We start from the raw sequence: 17,395 nt of genomic DNA, 5'->3' as shown, positions 1-17,395 counted from the left end.
TCTAACTAAACAATAGCATAAATAGATACACACACAATAAAAAAATGATTAGCGGAAATAACTTAAGTTTATCTATAACTTGTAGTAAACCGAAAATTATGGTGCAAGAATTCACGCAAAACTTTCATTAATTAACGAAGAAGCTGAAGTATTTAACCCGTTATCCATAAATTAGAAAAAATTAAGCAAGTTTAAAACGGGTCATTGTGGGTCCCACTGGTATGATCGCCACCTGTCATAAATTGATTGGACAGCGACCTGATTTAGCCTTTACCAACTTAACACCCAACAACTTTTCTCACCGTCTCTTCCCAATTGAAACGCTTTCCAAATTGCACAACAAACGGAGCCTCGGATCCGAACCACCAGGTTCCGTATCCGAACCTGTATCTTTCTCGTTCGTTGAAAAATTTTCTCACTTATTTTCTCGATCATTATCTTTGTCCGAACGCGCCACCATTTCTCTTCGGCTTCAAACCCTAACCAAACGCGTGGATTCTCAACGCGCTTCCAGGATCAGCTTTTTTCTTCAATGGAGTTTCTTCATTGTCACTGTGAGTTCTTGCACCCGCTTTCTCTCTCTAGAAACCCTAGCTTTTTCTCTCTCTAACATCGTTTTGCGAAGAGAAAAACGAATCTATGTGTGTGTGCAATTGTGGAAGCTTTTGGAGTTGTTTTGTTGATTATAATGCTGTTTATCAGATGGAATTGTGTATTACTTGTATTAACTTCCGATCTCGTGTGTTTTCTCTCTGAATGTGTGATTTTGCAGTTTTTTTTCTATTTGTTGAGGTTAGGAGCTGAGAGTGTTTGGGGCAGAAGAGTTTTATGCTTAATAATTACTTTACATCTTGTGTTTGTATCTAATAAGTAAGAATCTACATAGCACCGACACCTCTGAAATAAAACGTGTCTGACACTTGCGCCGACATTTGTGATTAATTTTAATTAGTTTATTTTTTCAAATTTTTATGACACCGTGTCAGTGTGTATGTCGTGTTTGTACCTAATAAGTAAGAATTTACGTAGCGCCGACACTGAAAGGAGTAAAACAAGTGTCCGTGTCCTACACTGGCGCCAACATTTGTAATTACCTTTAATTTATTTATTTTTTCAAATTATTAATGATGCCGCTGTATCAGTGCCTTTAATTTATTTATTTTTTCAAATTATTACTGGTGGCGCTAGTGTTGATGTCATGTTTGGGATGTTCATGCTTCATAGTTAAGAATAAATACCACAAAGGATAAATTTGGAAAAACAATACCAACTGTTAACAAATTTAGTACTAATACAAGCTTAATTCTTGTAATTAAGTCAATATGGTCCTGTATTTAAGGATGAGGTAGTAGTAATTATGGTTGAGAGAGACTAGAAGTGGAACTTAAAAAAGGACGTAATGATTAAATGATCTTTCATTAATTAGAGACACATGAATTTAAGATAGAAAACTATGGTGTTTGATTCATGTGGGCAATCCCATTATTAATTATTTGGTTGTTGTTGTGGGTTTGTCACCTGACTTAGTTGGTTTGTTTTTTGAAGTGGCTGCATGAATCTATTGAGAAATTGTATGACTTTTTCTTCTATTTTGTCATTAGTTTGCCTTCGCTTCAACAAAGTCGGGTGACGCTGGCATGCATAGTTATAATGATTTTGGACCTCAATGTACACTAAATATTTGCATATCTTGAAATGAAAGAGATACACGATGAAATTATTCTACACACACAAACATAGAGAGTTAGAGGGACAGGGAGGAGAGAAATTCACATATGTAAATCTACTTGGTGCTCTTGTAAATAAAACATAAGTGCGAAAAATGTTGTAATGGTTCCTGATGTTCTTCATGCTTTCATGACATTATTGGTGTAAAGAATAATGTGCTAACTCATATGGCTTCACCCATCTTCCATTTTCTTCTACTCACAACTTGATTCATGTAAATACTCTATTTATGAATCATCTCTAGTTAATTTAAGTCTGGGTAATAACAATAGGTTTCCCACTTTAAAAACATTTGAAGCTTTTGCTTGCCTTATGAATTTGACGGGTATGGAAAAAAAAATTATTATGATTAGTGTAATTTGTCTTTTTATATATGTGGTTAAAGTAAATGTGAACACATGCAAAGGGGAGTGTTATGAAATGATTAGAAGTTTTTGGATTCTCCTTGGCATGTTAACTGGTTGTGATTTTGCAATGAATTGTACCTTTGATTTTCCATTCAACGAATTAGTGCGAGTGACCACTTGTGTGATGGTAAGTTGCAGGAATAGTTAAATTTTGGTTTAAGTATGACATAGCACAAATAGCTAGATTGTATGCCTACTAGGTTTCGCTTTTGACTAGACTTTTTCCGCTAGAAATATTATATGATTATCATGAACTTTCCTTTTTGAAAAGCTAATTTTGTATCTTATATTGCTGGCTTGTGAGACATGTTCCATTTCACCGCTGTGCATATTCCTCATAACTCGTGTATAAATTTTTTTATGAAGAGTTAATTTTGCGTCTCAAATTTTTGGCTTGAAAGACATGTTGCATTTCACTGCCGTGGAAGTCCTCATTACTATTTAATTTGCATCAAGAGAGTTGCTGTCCAATATTTAGCCCTTTTCTCTTGTATAAAATTACGACCACTTAAATGATATGATACATTTTTTATTAAGAGTGCCCATGTATGGTCTATTATTGTTGTATTTCCATATCTTTTCACAATTATTCTGGTATCTAATTGATACCAAATGGATTTTTTACTTGCAGGGATATTTTAATAATTTTCAGGTTTTAATTGAGGCTGCGCGGAGTTGTGTTCTTGGACATCTTCCTTCTACGTAGGTTGTTAAAAATTTGTGTCTTGGTCAAGCATTCTTTTAAATAGTTGCCTGCTTAAAGTTTGTGGGCTGGATTACCTATGCCTGGAAACGAAGGAGTAGACAGGGTCCATAATTTTTTTGGTCAAGAAAACTTGTCCCAGGGACAGTATCATTCACAAGCGGTTGATGGGAACTGGCCAGGACTGAACAATAATATATGGGTTGGCAGCCAGAGGTCAACTGGTGTGCCTTTTATTTCCAATTTGAAGAATTTTAATCAACAGCAATCTGGTAGAGATTCTACAACATTTATTTTATAATTGTTTCACTCGTCATTATTCATTTTTATACATTTAATTTTTAACTTGCTAAAACAATGATGCTGAAGTTTGACTTTGTAATGTTGTTTGAGATTGTCTTTATTAATTACTGATTACACTTCCTTCCCTGTCTCAAAGATTCGGAGCAGGGACACATAAGCTCTCCACATATGCGTCATAGTCTGAACCTATCACAATCAAATTTGAGGTCTGAGTCTGGAAGAAATCAGCTGCCAAACCAACAAGCAGCTGTAAGTGGCTACATGCAAGGACAACAGGTTTTCCAGACTAGGCACAGTGGATCTAATATTATGGGAATGGATACAGAATCTGATTGGCACAGCCTATCAAGAGGAATACCCATGCCAGAGTCACAAGGGAGTAGTGGTCTTGAGCTTTATAAGAAAAATTTGGCTAGGAATGATGCTGGCGATTCTCCTGTCAATTTTGATTTCTTTGGAAGTCAACAGCAAGTTAGTGGCCGCCAGAATGGAATGCTTCAGCCTTTACCTAGACAGCATTCAGGAATAAATGAAATGCATCTATTACAGCAGCAAGCATTACTTAACCAGATGCAAGAACTTCAAAGGCAGCAACAATTTCATCAACTAGAAGCAAAGCAACATAATTCTATGGCCCCAGCCCAGTCTATTTCAAAACAAACAGTTACTGGCCATTCCACATCTCTTATTAATGGAAATCCTGTAAATGAGGCATCTAACTTTATGTGGCAGCCTGATGTTACACCAAGTAATGCAAATTGGCTCCAGCGTGGTGCATCTCCAGTTATGCACGGGTCCTCTAATGGGGTTATGTTATCTTCCGAACAAGGACAAGCATTACGCATGATGGGTTTGGTTCATAATCAGGGAGGAGACCAGTCTCTTTATGGGGTTCCAGTATCTGGGTCAGGAGGCACTCCTAACCTTTTTTATCATTTTCAAGCAGATAAGCCCGCAATGCCTCAAGTTTCTTTCCCACAGCAATACTCTCATGTTCATGGGAACAAATCTACACTGCCTCATATAACACCCGGTGGTAGTCCATTCCCAGCTCACCAATATAATGCGTTTTCAGATCAAAGTAACAGAAATGATGGACCCTTAGTTTCAAGACAGGATATTCAAGAAAAGAGCATGTTTGGACCTACTGCTCATGGTATAAATAGTAGAGTCAATGTGGAAAACTTGCAGCAAATGAATTCTGAGCAAAGAATTGTATCAATGCAAGATTTTAATGGGAGACAACAAGAACTAGCTGGATCTTCAGAGCTATCATCACAAGACAAGATAGTGCAGGTTCCTCCTTCACAAAACGTAGCTACACTAGATCCAACTGAAGAGAAGATTTTGTTTGGCTCAGATGATAGCCTGTGGGATGGATTTGGTACGAATATAGGTGACTTTAATATGCTGGATGGTACAGATAGTTCTAGTGGATTTCCATCCCTTCAGAGTGGGAGTTGGAGTGCGCTTATGCAGTCTGCTGTAGCAGAAACATCCAGTAGTGACATGGGTATCCAGGAGGAGTGGAGTGGTCTAGGTTTTCGGAATACGGGGCAGTTATCTGGAAACGAGCAACCTTCAACTACTGATGGCAGCAAACAGCAATCCGTTTGGGCTAACAATAACTTGCAATCACCTTCCAATTTAAATTCAAGACCTTTTATTCAGCCCAACAATGTTAGTAGGCCCCCAACAGCTGAAAACCATTGTAGTGTTTCTGAATTACATCAGTCAGGTCCCGACTCTTCACATCAACAGCATGACAGATTACAGACCGATTCTCAGAGACCAATTCCACAGTATTTAGAAAGAGGCAGGTGGTTAGATTGCAGTCCTCAGCAAAAACAGTTCTCTGAAGTTGGTCATATACATGGAAAAACTACCAACTCTTCTGGTTTAGAAAAAAATGAAAAGGTTCTATCAGATTATTGGACACATCAACCCACCACATCATCATGTAGTGGTAGTGGCGGTCCATTTAATAAGTCTGATGGTTGGGAAGTTTCAAACTCAACCCCACTGGATCGTAGTTCTACTTTCAAAACCCAAGAAAATGAAAACTCATTGAAGCACCATCACGAGAAAGCTGTGCATGAAGAGATGAGCCAGGTACCTGCTTCATGGGAGCCCAATTCTGATGCTAATTTATCTGCTGGGTCAGAACATGAGAAATCTACTGATAACATGCAAATTTGTCGGGAGGATTCTGGTATGAATGGTATTGCTGCATTACCAAATTCGGTCCCTGCATGGTTCAGCCAGCCAAGCAGCAAGAAGCTCCCTAACGTGGATGTATGTAGAGATTCAGAGTCAGCAGGTAGCTATAAAAGAAATGAAGGTTCAGGAAAATACAAGCATCATATGGAGAACCCTTTAATTTTAGAATCATCTAAGAATGGAAAATTTGAAGGTGATGCAGATGATGCGGAAGACTGTAATAAAATTGAAAAATCAGAAGATGGTCTTGGATCTAATCCTTCTCATCCAAGAGATGATAGTATGAGAGAAAATGCAAATTTTGATGGAAATGATTTGCATAGCCCAAAGTCAGCTGGTCAGGCACATCAAAGATCTTCGATAACTCGTAAATTTCAGTATCATCCGATGGGGGATCTTGGTGTTGAAGTGGAACCTTATGGAAACAAACAGGTCATAAATTCACAAGCTATGAACCATCACCACTTTGGAGGACTTAAAGATCAGGGAAATATCTATAGCTCTCTTGGGCAATCAAAGTATGGACATTTTGATGTGAATTATAGTGAAACAGAGAAGGTAATTTTGAGATACCATGTTTTATACTTATACATGCTAGTGTCACATTAATAGCTTATCTCTATGTCTTAGAGAACCAGTTGTTGTTTATGTCCTTTAAAATGTGACTGAAGTGGCACTTGATTTACAGGGTGAGTTAGAGAAATTGGATAATAATGTTTCAAAAGGCGTACTCCCTACGCAAATCCCAAAAACAATGACTCCTTTGGATAGAAGTGTCGGTAATTATGCCTTGCAGAATACTGCTTTACCCAGGTACTTGAGTTTTAAATTTTCCTAGCGTTTTTAACATATGAATGTAGCCATCATATGGTACTTCCTTGTTAATTATTGTAGAAATATTCCACTTTACGTAATCATAGCAAAGATGATATGATTAATTATTGTAGAAATATTCCGCTTTTCGTAATCATAAGCAAAGATGACATGATTTTTTAAGACCTTTTCATTTGCTAAACTTCTGGTCTAACCAGCATCTGTATACATGTTTTCTTTATTTCCTTCATGCACTATATTATATATACTTTTTCATGTTTACAAGATGACCCCAGCTTAACTGTTTACTTCAGTTTGCTAAAATTGTTGCATCTCAAATTTTCTTGAGTTTTGAGTGGATCAGTCGGGGTGTGACTTTCCGACAGACAAAAGCCTCTCTGACCATAATTTTTCTTCCAGGGTGCCTGAAACTGAATCTTCAGATGGATTTGCTGCACATCCTCAGAGGAATCAAAGTTCTTCTACTCAGGGCTTTGGATTACAATTGGCTCCACCTACTCAGGGGCCTGCCATGGTATTTTCTCATGGCTCATCCGGTTCAGGTGTTACTGCACTTCACATGTCTGAGACAGGGGATAAGGGACATTCACGGTTAGCTACTAACCAGACTTTTCCTCCTCAAGAGTCATCTCCTGAGGAGAATAGGGATAATATTTCTAATACCACAGGGCAAGTTTTTGGTAAGGCTTCTCAGTACAGTGTGCTGGGGAACATTCCACCGGCTTTTACATCTGGCTTTCCATTCTCCAAGAACCATAATCAGAATCAGAATATAGCTCAGCTTGGTGGACAAGTAACAAATAATCAGCCGGCTTCCTCGAATCAGATAGATGAATACGGTGAAAGAGCTCAAGCTAGTCAACCTGAAATTGCATCTGCTCAGGACATGTCCCAGCCGAGTGGTACAGATCAAATTCATGGCAGTCAGCCTTCTGGTATATATGGTGCATCCCTGCATGGAACCCCTTTGAACGTTATGCAGAATTTATGGACCAGTGTTTCTAGCAGGCAACATCCTAATGCTTCGAAGATTTCATCACTGTCCAAACAAATTAACAACTGTGGAATGATTGCTGACTTCAGCAATCCAGGTGATCAGGGTCCAGAGAAAGATGGTAAGGAATTATCTTCCATTGGTGCTGAAGAGGCTGCAGTTCCATCACACCTGATAGACCCTGTTGTGAAATGTGTATCCGATGCTTCTCAACCAAACCTAGCTGCGACCTCTAGAGACGACGAGGCTCTAGGTCAGTCTTTAAGACCAAACAGTGTTTTGAATTACAATTTCTCATCTCTGAATCAATTCCAATCCATGAGAAACATGGAGATTGATCCTAGTACTCGGGAAGCCAAGAGATTAAGAGTTTCAGATAATATGCCAAACAGACAGCAGGTAGATTCCAACCACGAACAACAATTGTCATATGGATATAACAATGTGGTCAAAGATGTATCTGGAAATTATTCTTCCATCACATCATCAGATCCCAGTATGTTATGCTCGTCAGCAAAGCCACATCATGTACAGGACATAAATGCAACTTCTCAGGAGGTGATTGGAGATGATCAGGAAAAATCTGTTAATGTTTCAGATAGTAATAAAGCAGTTTCTATTAGAAGTGGTCATTATCCAATAAATCCTCAGATGGCACCATCGTGGTTTGAACAATATGGAGCTTTTAAGAATGGTAAGATATTGCCTGTTTATGATGCACAGAAGATAACTGCTGCGAAGACTATGGACCATCCTTTCATTATACCAAACCAATCAGATAGTCTGCATTTCCAAAAGTCAATAGAGCAAGTTAATAGTCGTAGTGATGCTCAACTTAGTAGCACCAGGCATAGTCCAATACCTGCTTCAGTTGAAAGCGAGAATGTATGTTCTCAGTTATCGACTCCTACGGGTGAACCTGATTTACTTAGTTTTAATTCAAAGAAGCGTAAAAGTTCCTTATCTGGACTCCTGTCATGGCATAAAGAACTTACTCAGGGTTCTGAACGGCTTCGAGATCTCAGGTGGTTGTCAGTTGTTTTATGCATTTTTTTACTGCCATTGTTGGTTTTGGGAAAGATTCTTCGTCTTATATTACATTTTCCCTATTGTTTTGAAAGAGAGATACCTTCTTTTTTTCTTATGTTAGCATGACTTCATTCTTATAGATAGATAACATATATTCCTTATTATTTGACAGTGCGGCAGAATTATTATGGGCCCGAACTGCAAACAGATTGGCTGAGAAGGTTTGTTTATAATTTTATCAGTTCACAACTCATAATTTAATAAATTCATTAGTTAACGAGTTCTTTTTACTCTGCTAAAATTAATAGGTTGAAGCTGGTGCTGGGGCTGTTGAAGATCTATCAGTGATGTTGAAGTCAAAAAGAAGACTTGTCTTGACTACACAACTTATGCAGCAACTGCTAAGCCCGCCTCCTGCAGTAGTTCTTGTAGAAGATATGAAGTTGCATCATGAGAGTGTGGTCTACTCGGTTTCCAGATTAACATTAGGAGAAGCATGCAGTTCTATCTCATGGTCTGAATGTGATACTTTGCCTTCGGGCAGCACAAACCTGTAAGGATTATTATTCTTATTACTATTTATTATTATAATTATTATTACTATTACTAATACTACTACTATTATTATTATTATTATTATTATTATTATTATTATTATTATTATTATTATTATTATTATTATTATTTTGAATGGCTTGTATAATGGTTATGAGTCTTACTATTTTGAATGGCTTGTATAATGGTTATGAGTCTTACTATTTTGAATGGCTTGTATAAAGGCTTGAAGTCTTGAGACATGCACACCTGATACATATTTCATTTAACAATTTGTGTGGTGTTTTCTGTAGACTGCCCAAAAAAGGGACATCAGCTGACAATGTTGATCATTACATTTTGAAAGTTATGGATTTATTTGATAGAACAAGGAAACTGGAAGATGATATATTGAGGTAATATCAAAATGTTGTGTTTTATACGTTCTATCCTTTCTTTTATTCTTTTCCTGGATTTAGATAATTGTCACTAGTAATAAATTTCATAGAGGATCGTCTGTCTGTATAAATGCAATTGAGCAGGTGTTTTGGCATTAAAATCTTTAAGGTTGACATGTACTTCTTCTGACAAATTGAAATTGTTGAAACATAGCTTGTATGTGTTGGTTACTCTATTTTTTATTCTGCTCAAATGCTCTCAGTTATCTATTAGTCGTGAAAAAGAGATACATGTTTTGTTGGTACAAGTTATTAATTTTTTTTAATTCAGTTGTATTCCCTTTTGTACTTTTTTTATTTACCTAAAAGAATTTATCATAATGATTGTATTTGTATGTGATGTATCCCATGCAAGGCATGTGCTAAAAATTATCCTTCATGTTTACCCTTAAAATATGGTTGCCTGCTACTATCATTATGTTGTATTTCGTATCAATGTTCTCATTTATCTTTATACGATAACTACAACTTTGTTGTACACTACTTGCCTGTTTTATACCATTTTTTATCTTGTTAATTGCAGATTGGATAGCAGAGCCTCAATTTTGGACTTGAGAGTAGAGTGTCAGGATTTAGAAAGATTTTCTGTGATCAATAGATTTGCCAAGTTCCATTCACGGGGACAGCATGATGGGGCAGAGACCTCATCATCCTCTGATACTACTTTTCAGAGATTTTTTCCCGTGAAACTTGTTACTGAAGTTCCATTGCCTAGGAATCTCCCAGACAGGGTACAATGTCTTTCACTTTGATAATTAATTAATTAATTCATTATTCCATCTTTCTTGATTAGTTGTCTTCCAAATCTCCCATTTCTGGTCTATTTCTTTCAAATTATATTGCACTTCATCGCCATAGAACCATACAACTGGCAGTGTAGGAGAAGAATTGTACTAGGTTGCCTAATCAACCCCCAGAGGGTGTTAGATCTTTGCAATCGATATATGTATGTATGTGCAGATTCTTTAATCTAGTTATCATTTACTTTCCATTTTCTGGGTTCCAAGCCTTCTGTGTATAGCCAAATTATATATGCAGTGGTTTAACCTTACCATTTGGCTTGGTTTTACCTGATTACTTTTCGGATAGGGTTTTCCCCACTTTTTTTAGATAAACTTTCATAGGTTTCTTGATTCACTCATTTTATTTCGCTCAATATGAAATAATTCTGAATGTTTTCTTCTATAGTCCTTCCTACCTATGTAGCACCGGCGCCTCTAAAAAAAGGCGTGTCCGTGTCAGACATTTACACCGACACTTCTAATTACATCTAATTTATTCATTTTTTTCTAAATTATTACTGGTGTCGCTGCGTTGGTATCGTGTTTGGGGTGTAATTGACAGAATTGTATTGTGTATGCTGTTTATTTATTCGGTATTTGACTAAATCTTTAATTCACAACGGGTTCCAAGTTTCATTTGAACAATGATGTTCTGAATTATTTGGTTCTTGGGAAAATAGTCTTTGGACTATCTTGTTGGTTTCTTTGCAATGAGCTCGATATTTTTAGGCCTTGTAGTTGAAGAATCTGGCAAATTGGTTTAGTAATTTTCTAATGGCTTCGAAAGTTGTAATGCTCTTGGGTTCATGGAATTTAAATATGGGAATATATAAGAATTTGATTGCGAGGAGATGGAACGGAAGTATACTGAAATATATCTATTTTTATTGTTATTTTTCAAAACATCAAATAACCAGTACTCTAGTATGCCTGTGCATGTAAGCTATATCAGATATATTCTTTAATAGTTAAAACAAAAACAAAAATTTGGGTGATGGGAGCGTCGAATTCCACCTGATAATATACTATGTCTATCATCCTTGAGGAGGATACAAGTTAAACACCGGGAAATTAACGATGAAAATGCGAAATGCTGTTTTAAGACATTTTTTCTTCATTTTTGTTTTTTAAAATGAATGGAAATGGTGGAAATTTTTTTTTGTTTGTAAAAGGCTAAGATATATTAAAAGTAAAAAGATACAAAAGGAGGGGGATATGAGACCTGAACCCTCAAGGATTAAGCGAAACGAAAATAAGAGAAACCAAGCCTATTATGAACTAAGTCGTCATAAACAGACACAAGAGTTTCATTCCACCAAACAAAGCGTTGAATGGACAGGCCTAACGAAGCTAGTTTGTCTGCACAATGATTTCTTTTTCTGTAGATATGAGAAATAATGAAAGACATGCTATACGTTCTATATAAACAATTGAGCCATCTATTCCTTAAGGAAGAAGGAACAATGTCTAAGTTGTTGAAGGCTTGAGTAACTAGCAGAGAATCAGTTTCCACCCATAAGAAGTTCCAATTTCTGCTTGATGCTTCTTTAATTGCCCTCATTACGCCAAGGAATTCTGCATTCAAAGCGTAGTTCATACCGAGATTTTCAGCAAAACAACCAATAAGATTAGCATTATGATCCCTGAAAATTCCTCCGCAAGCTGCATGACCCAGGACACCTAGTGAGATTTCGTCAGTGTTGCACTTCAACCAGGATAGAAGTGGGGGCTTCCAAATTATCTCAATTAATCTAGTAGCTTTAAGGGGTGGGAGGAGACCTTGAAAGCTTTTAGAACCAATAAGTCTTTCATAGAACAGGAGGAAATAGCTTTAGTACCATTACTCGAGAGTTGGACCTGAGCAGCTACCAGATTTATGGCCATTCTCCAATGAGTGGGCTTGTTTTGAAACTTTCTTTGATTTCTACAGAACCAAATCATGTTATAACTACCTCTCCTTGTTTAGACCAATTTTTATTGCACATATCCCAAATGTCCAAAAAAGTGTAGCTAAAGGCATGCTGCGTAATGTTGGAAATCCAATCCCAAATTTTCCGAGCAAACCTACGAAACAAAAATAAGTGCACCATATTTTCTTCCTGGAAGCCACACAGGACACACATTGAGGGAAAAAGCATAATGCCTCTATTGGCTAAATTCTTGTATGTAGGAACCTTTTGATTTAGGAGCTTCCACATAAACAGCGATTTCGAGGGAGGGATATGTTGATTCCAAATCCGCTGTGTCTAGCTAATGATTGTACCAGAGGGAGACTTAAATTTGAAAGCATCTTTGAGAGTTAGTGTACCTGCGGTAGAATTATTCCAACTTAACTCATCAGGCCGAGGATCCAGGGGAATAAGGGACTGGTTGAGAATTCCTGGAAGATTAGGATACCAGTTGGCCAAAATTGCCGGTACCGCCCAATTAAAGTTGTGGATGAAATCAGCTACATTAGATGTTATGTTCGAATGAATATCACAGGGAATATTTAGTTGGTCGACTAAAGGATCTCCACACCAGGTATCAGTCCAGAAATTGATGGATAATTCTAGAATCTAGGTGGAATTTTCTTTCAATTCAAGGAAACTACCTTTGATACTAGACCATATGGAAGAAGATATATGATAGTTGATAGGTTTATTGGATCTTAGCACCCTGTTTCTTAGCAACTCGGACCATTGTTTAGGTAAATTAAAAAACTCCCAACAAAGTTTGAGGTTGGTTGCTTCATTTATTTTGTGATTCCCCTAATGCCAAGACCATCCTCATTAATAGGTCTGCAAACCTTATGCCATGCCACTGTTAACAGTTTCGTTTTGCTAATATCACCACTCCATATAAAGTTCCTTATGAATCTTTCAAGATTCTTGACGAGGTTCATGGGCCAGGAGTAAATCAGGAGGCTGTACATGAGCATGCTATGGATGACACTTTTAACTAATTGTACTATACCAGCCATATTCAAAAGAGATGCTTTCCATTTGGAAAGTTTTGATTTTACTTTGTCCACTAAAGGCGGGAAATGGGATAATTTTGGCCTACCCTTAAATATGGGAACACAAAGGTAAGTGAAAGGTAACATACCTTCAAGGAATCCCAACTACTGAACCATAGAGGAGAAACGCTGTTGGTTGATAGAACTCGCATAAACGATTGATTTTTGAGGGTTGACATGCTGGCCAGAAAAACTGGCATAAGAGATGAACAAATTTTTGAGGGCTTCAATATTGGAGATTTTGGCTTTGCAAAATAGCATAATGTCATCTGCGTAAAGAACATGAGATGGAACTAAAGTTCTTTGGGGACCTCTGATTAACTCCAACGTACCTTTCTCGACAAGCCTGGTAATTGCCCTGCTAAGAACATCCTCTGCAAGACAAAACAGTAAAGGAGATAGGGGATCTCCCTGTCTAACGCCCCTTTTGCATTCAAAATAACCAGCCTGAGTGCCATTTATGGATACTGATAGCCTGGCAGAGGTTAATATGGTATGGATCCAAGAATGCAATTATTCAGAAAATCGAAAATTATGCAGCACTTTTAACAGAAAGTCCATATCCAAAGTATCAAAAGCTTTACTAATATCAATCTTGATTGCTATATTACCACCAAAGGAAGTGCTATGCAACATATTTATAGCCTCTGAAGTTAAACATATGCAGTCTACAATGGATCTACCTCTAATAAATTCTCTTTGATCAGGAGAGATAAAAAAAGGCATGATTGAGGCTAGTCTATCAGCTAGTATTTTGGTAAGAATCTTAAATTTGAAATTTCTTAAGACTATTGGTCTATATTGGTCTACTATGATAGCATTTGAGCATTTAAGTATAAGAATCATGGAGTTAGCATTCCAATTAGTGAGGATCCAACTTGTGGAAAAGAATTGCAGGGTTGCGTTGATCCCGTTGATTTCTTCAATTTTGTTTTTTAAAATGAATGGGAATGGTGGCAAATGATCTATTTTACTTCTTTACTATAGTACTATATGATGTTTAAACAAAATGAAAATGCGAAATGCTATTTTAAGATTTTTTTTCCATATTTATTTTGTTAAAATGAATGGGAATTGTTTTTTCTTCATATATGTTTGTGATAGTTTATTTTCGAAATACATGAAAGAAATATGAAAACAAATATGATAGGTGGATTCACAATTTTAATCATGATAATTGTCATACACGATAATATTATTTTTTAAATTATAAAAATTTACAAGATATTACTAACATTCCTTATATATTTATATTAATAAAATAAAAAATAATTATTAGTTGTAATTATGATTTAAAATTGGTTTAAATGTAATTTTGGCCCCTTAAATTTCTTAATTGCTTAATTTTAACTCCCACGTTTCAATTGTTTGATTTTGATCCCTCAAATTTTGTAATTGTTTGATTTTGAATCCAAGTTCTATTTGCTTAATTTTGACCCTTCAAATTTGTCCCCTTTTACATTTGATAGTCTTCTAATGTGTGGACTAAATTTCTCTTTCTTTTGTTGTTTTTTTTTTTAAATTTTCTTCTCTACAATTTTATTCTTTTTTTCTCTTTTTAATAGTCAAACTTTGAATGTAATATTTAAGAAATCTTAAATATTTCATTCAACTTATGCGTAATAGAAAGTTATTTTGACAAAATAAAATAGGCCACTGTCTAATTAAAGTAACAAACTTTTTGGCCAATAATTCCCTCATAGTTAAGCATAAAGTCTCAAAGTCTAACAATCCTATTAGTCATATAATTTCAATTTTTATAAGGTATATTGCATGTTTGTCCATATATTCTAAGTTGAATGAAATATTTAAGATTTTTAAAATATTACATTCAAAGCTTAACTATTAAAAATAGAAGAAAATTAAAATTATAAAAAAGAAAATTAAAGAAAAAAATAAAAAATAAAAAGAGAAATTTAGTCTAAATGTCATTAGTGGACTATCAAATGTAAAATAAGACAAATTTGAGAGGTTAAAATCAAGCAATTGAAACTTAGAGGACAAAAATTAAACAATTAAAAAACTTGGAGGGACTAAAATCAAACAATTGAAAATGGAGACCAAAATCAAATAATTGAAAAATTTGGAGAGTTAAAACTGCATTTAAACCTTTAAAATAATTTGGAATAATAACAAGGTATCAATTAATTTAATAACAAGATATTTGTTTAATATAAATGGAAGTATCAATAAATGAAATTTGGATCCACGGTATTATAATTGGAATGATAATTATAAATAGAATTTCTTAAATATAAATTGAATGATGATTGTAATTTTTCTTCCAATTACATTTTTTTTTTTTTTTGTAATTGTCAATTTAAACTCATACATTTCTAATAATAGATACAAAATAAAACTTATATTTAACACTTATTGATTTCATTAATGATTTTTTAAAAATACAAATATAAATTTAAAATTTTGAATTTACTTATCAATTCTATTAATTACTATAAATGTTAACCTAAAAAATTAATGCATATTCAATTATAATTATATTACTATGTTCTTATAGTATTTGTATCATTAATATGTATGTAGGGTTATATTCAACATTTAACATTTTACAAAATTATCTTTGAAAATCATTTTAAAGGTAATTTTTTTTGAGGAATAGCTTTAACTTTATATTAAAAAAATAATAATAAGCATAAACCGATCGCTAGAATCCAGGTTCTAAAGTCATCTATCCTAAGTATACTATCTCACATGTATACTTAACCTGCTATGCACAGAACAACGAATCTTAATGCAAAATTAAGATTAATTGATACACACAATATCAACATTATAATCTATAATATAAGAAAATTAATGATTGTGGAAAAGTAAAAAAATACCCTTATTTGATATTTTGCCACCACATTAAAATTGTGGTTTTTTGGTCTTTGCAAGTTCTTAATTTTATTATTAAAATAATACAACTTTTATATTTTATCAAACTTATCAAATCTCTCTTCATTATCTATTTTTTTCTCTTTCATCAGTTTCTCACTTCTTTTTTCCACAATTTTTTTTATTATTGATATTTTTTTATATATGAAAAATGATATTTATGATCGAAATATTTTTTAGTCAAAAATGATATACGTGAAACATTTATTCAAAAAATATATTATTGATCTAAATATTTTTATATTACGAAAATTTAATATTGATCCAAATATTTTTGTAAATGACATCTAAACAAAAACAATATTTGTATATGGAAAAAATAAATTATTTACGAAAAATGGTATTTATCATCCAAATATTTTTTATTCAAAAAAGATATGTGGGCAAAAATCTACTATTGATCTAAATATTTTTATATACGAAATTTACTCTTGATCCAAATATTTTTGTAAATGATACATAAACAAAAATGAAGTTTGTATACGCGAAAAAATCAATTATTGATCTAAATATTTTTATATACGAAAAATGTTATTTATGATCCAAATTTTTTTATTCAAAAATGGAATAGGCCAAAAAATCTATTATTGATCTAAATATTTTTATATACGAAAATTTGATATTGATCCAAATATTTTTGTAAATGACACCTAAACAAAAATAATATTTATATATGAAAAAAATCTATTATTTACAAAAAATGGTATTTATGTTCCAAATATTTTTATTCCAAAAAATGGTATGCGGGATAATAATTTACTATTGATCTAAATATTTTTATATACGAGAAATGATATTTATGATCAAATATTTTCTATCCAAAAATGATATATGGGAAAAAATCTATTATTGATCTAAATTCTTTTATAGGAAAATTTATTATTGATTCAAAATAATTTCGTAAATGATACATAAATAAAAATAATATTTGTATTATTATTTACGAAAAATGATATTTATGATTCAAATATTTTTTATTAAAAAATGATATACTGGAAAAAATTTACTATTGATCTAAATATTTTTATATACAGAATTTACTATTGATACAAATATTTTTGTAAATGATATCTAAACAAAACTGAAGTTTGCATAAGGAAAAAAATCTATTATTGATCTAAATATTTTTATATATGAAAAATGTTATTTATGATCCAAATATTTTTTATTCAAAAATGGAATAGGCCAAAAAAATCTATTATTGATCTAAATATTTTTATATACGAAAATTTGATATTGATCCAAATATTTTTGTAATTAAATGACACCTAAACAAAAATAATATTTGTATATTGAAAAAATCTATTATTTACGAAAATGGTATAGGAGAAAAAATATTTGTATATAATTAAATTTTTTTAATCCAAAAATGGTATACGGTAAAAAATCTATTATTGATCTAAATATTTTTATATACGAAAATTTGATATTGATCCAAATATTTTTGTAATTAAATGACACCTAAACAAAAATAATATTTGTATATTGAAAAAATCTATTATTTACG

General features: G+C 33.6%; 1 protein-coding gene across 1 annotated transcript; it reads left to right on the top strand.

The window, feature by feature from the left end:
- Positions 1–290: 290 nt before the first annotated feature.
- Positions 291–10,279, top strand: LOC131662616 (uncharacterized). Its single transcript, XM_058932441.1, has 9 exons — positions 291–554; positions 2,767–3,110; positions 3,278–5,919; positions 6,050–6,174; positions 6,595–8,214; positions 8,391–8,439; positions 8,527–8,771; positions 9,067–9,168; positions 9,734–10,279. The coding sequence occupies exons 2-9, from the start codon at positions 2,918–2,920 to the stop codon at positions 9,960–9,962; spliced, it is 5,205 nt and encodes a 1,734-aa protein (XP_058788424.1). The 5' UTR covers positions 291–554; positions 2,767–2,917; the 3' UTR covers positions 9,963–10,279.
- The last annotated feature ends 7,116 nt before the right edge of the window (positions 10,280–17,395 follow it).

This window comes from Vicia villosa, linkage group LG3 (genome assembly GCF_029867415.1).
Source record: "Vicia villosa cultivar HV-30 ecotype Madison, WI linkage group LG3, Vvil1.0, whole genome shotgun sequence".
Lineage (NCBI taxonomy): Eukaryota > Viridiplantae > Streptophyta > Magnoliopsida > Fabales > Fabaceae > Vicia > Vicia villosa.
The sequence above is the reverse complement of the archived record's forward strand: the minus strand, read 5'-3'. Positions and strand labels throughout refer to the sequence as shown.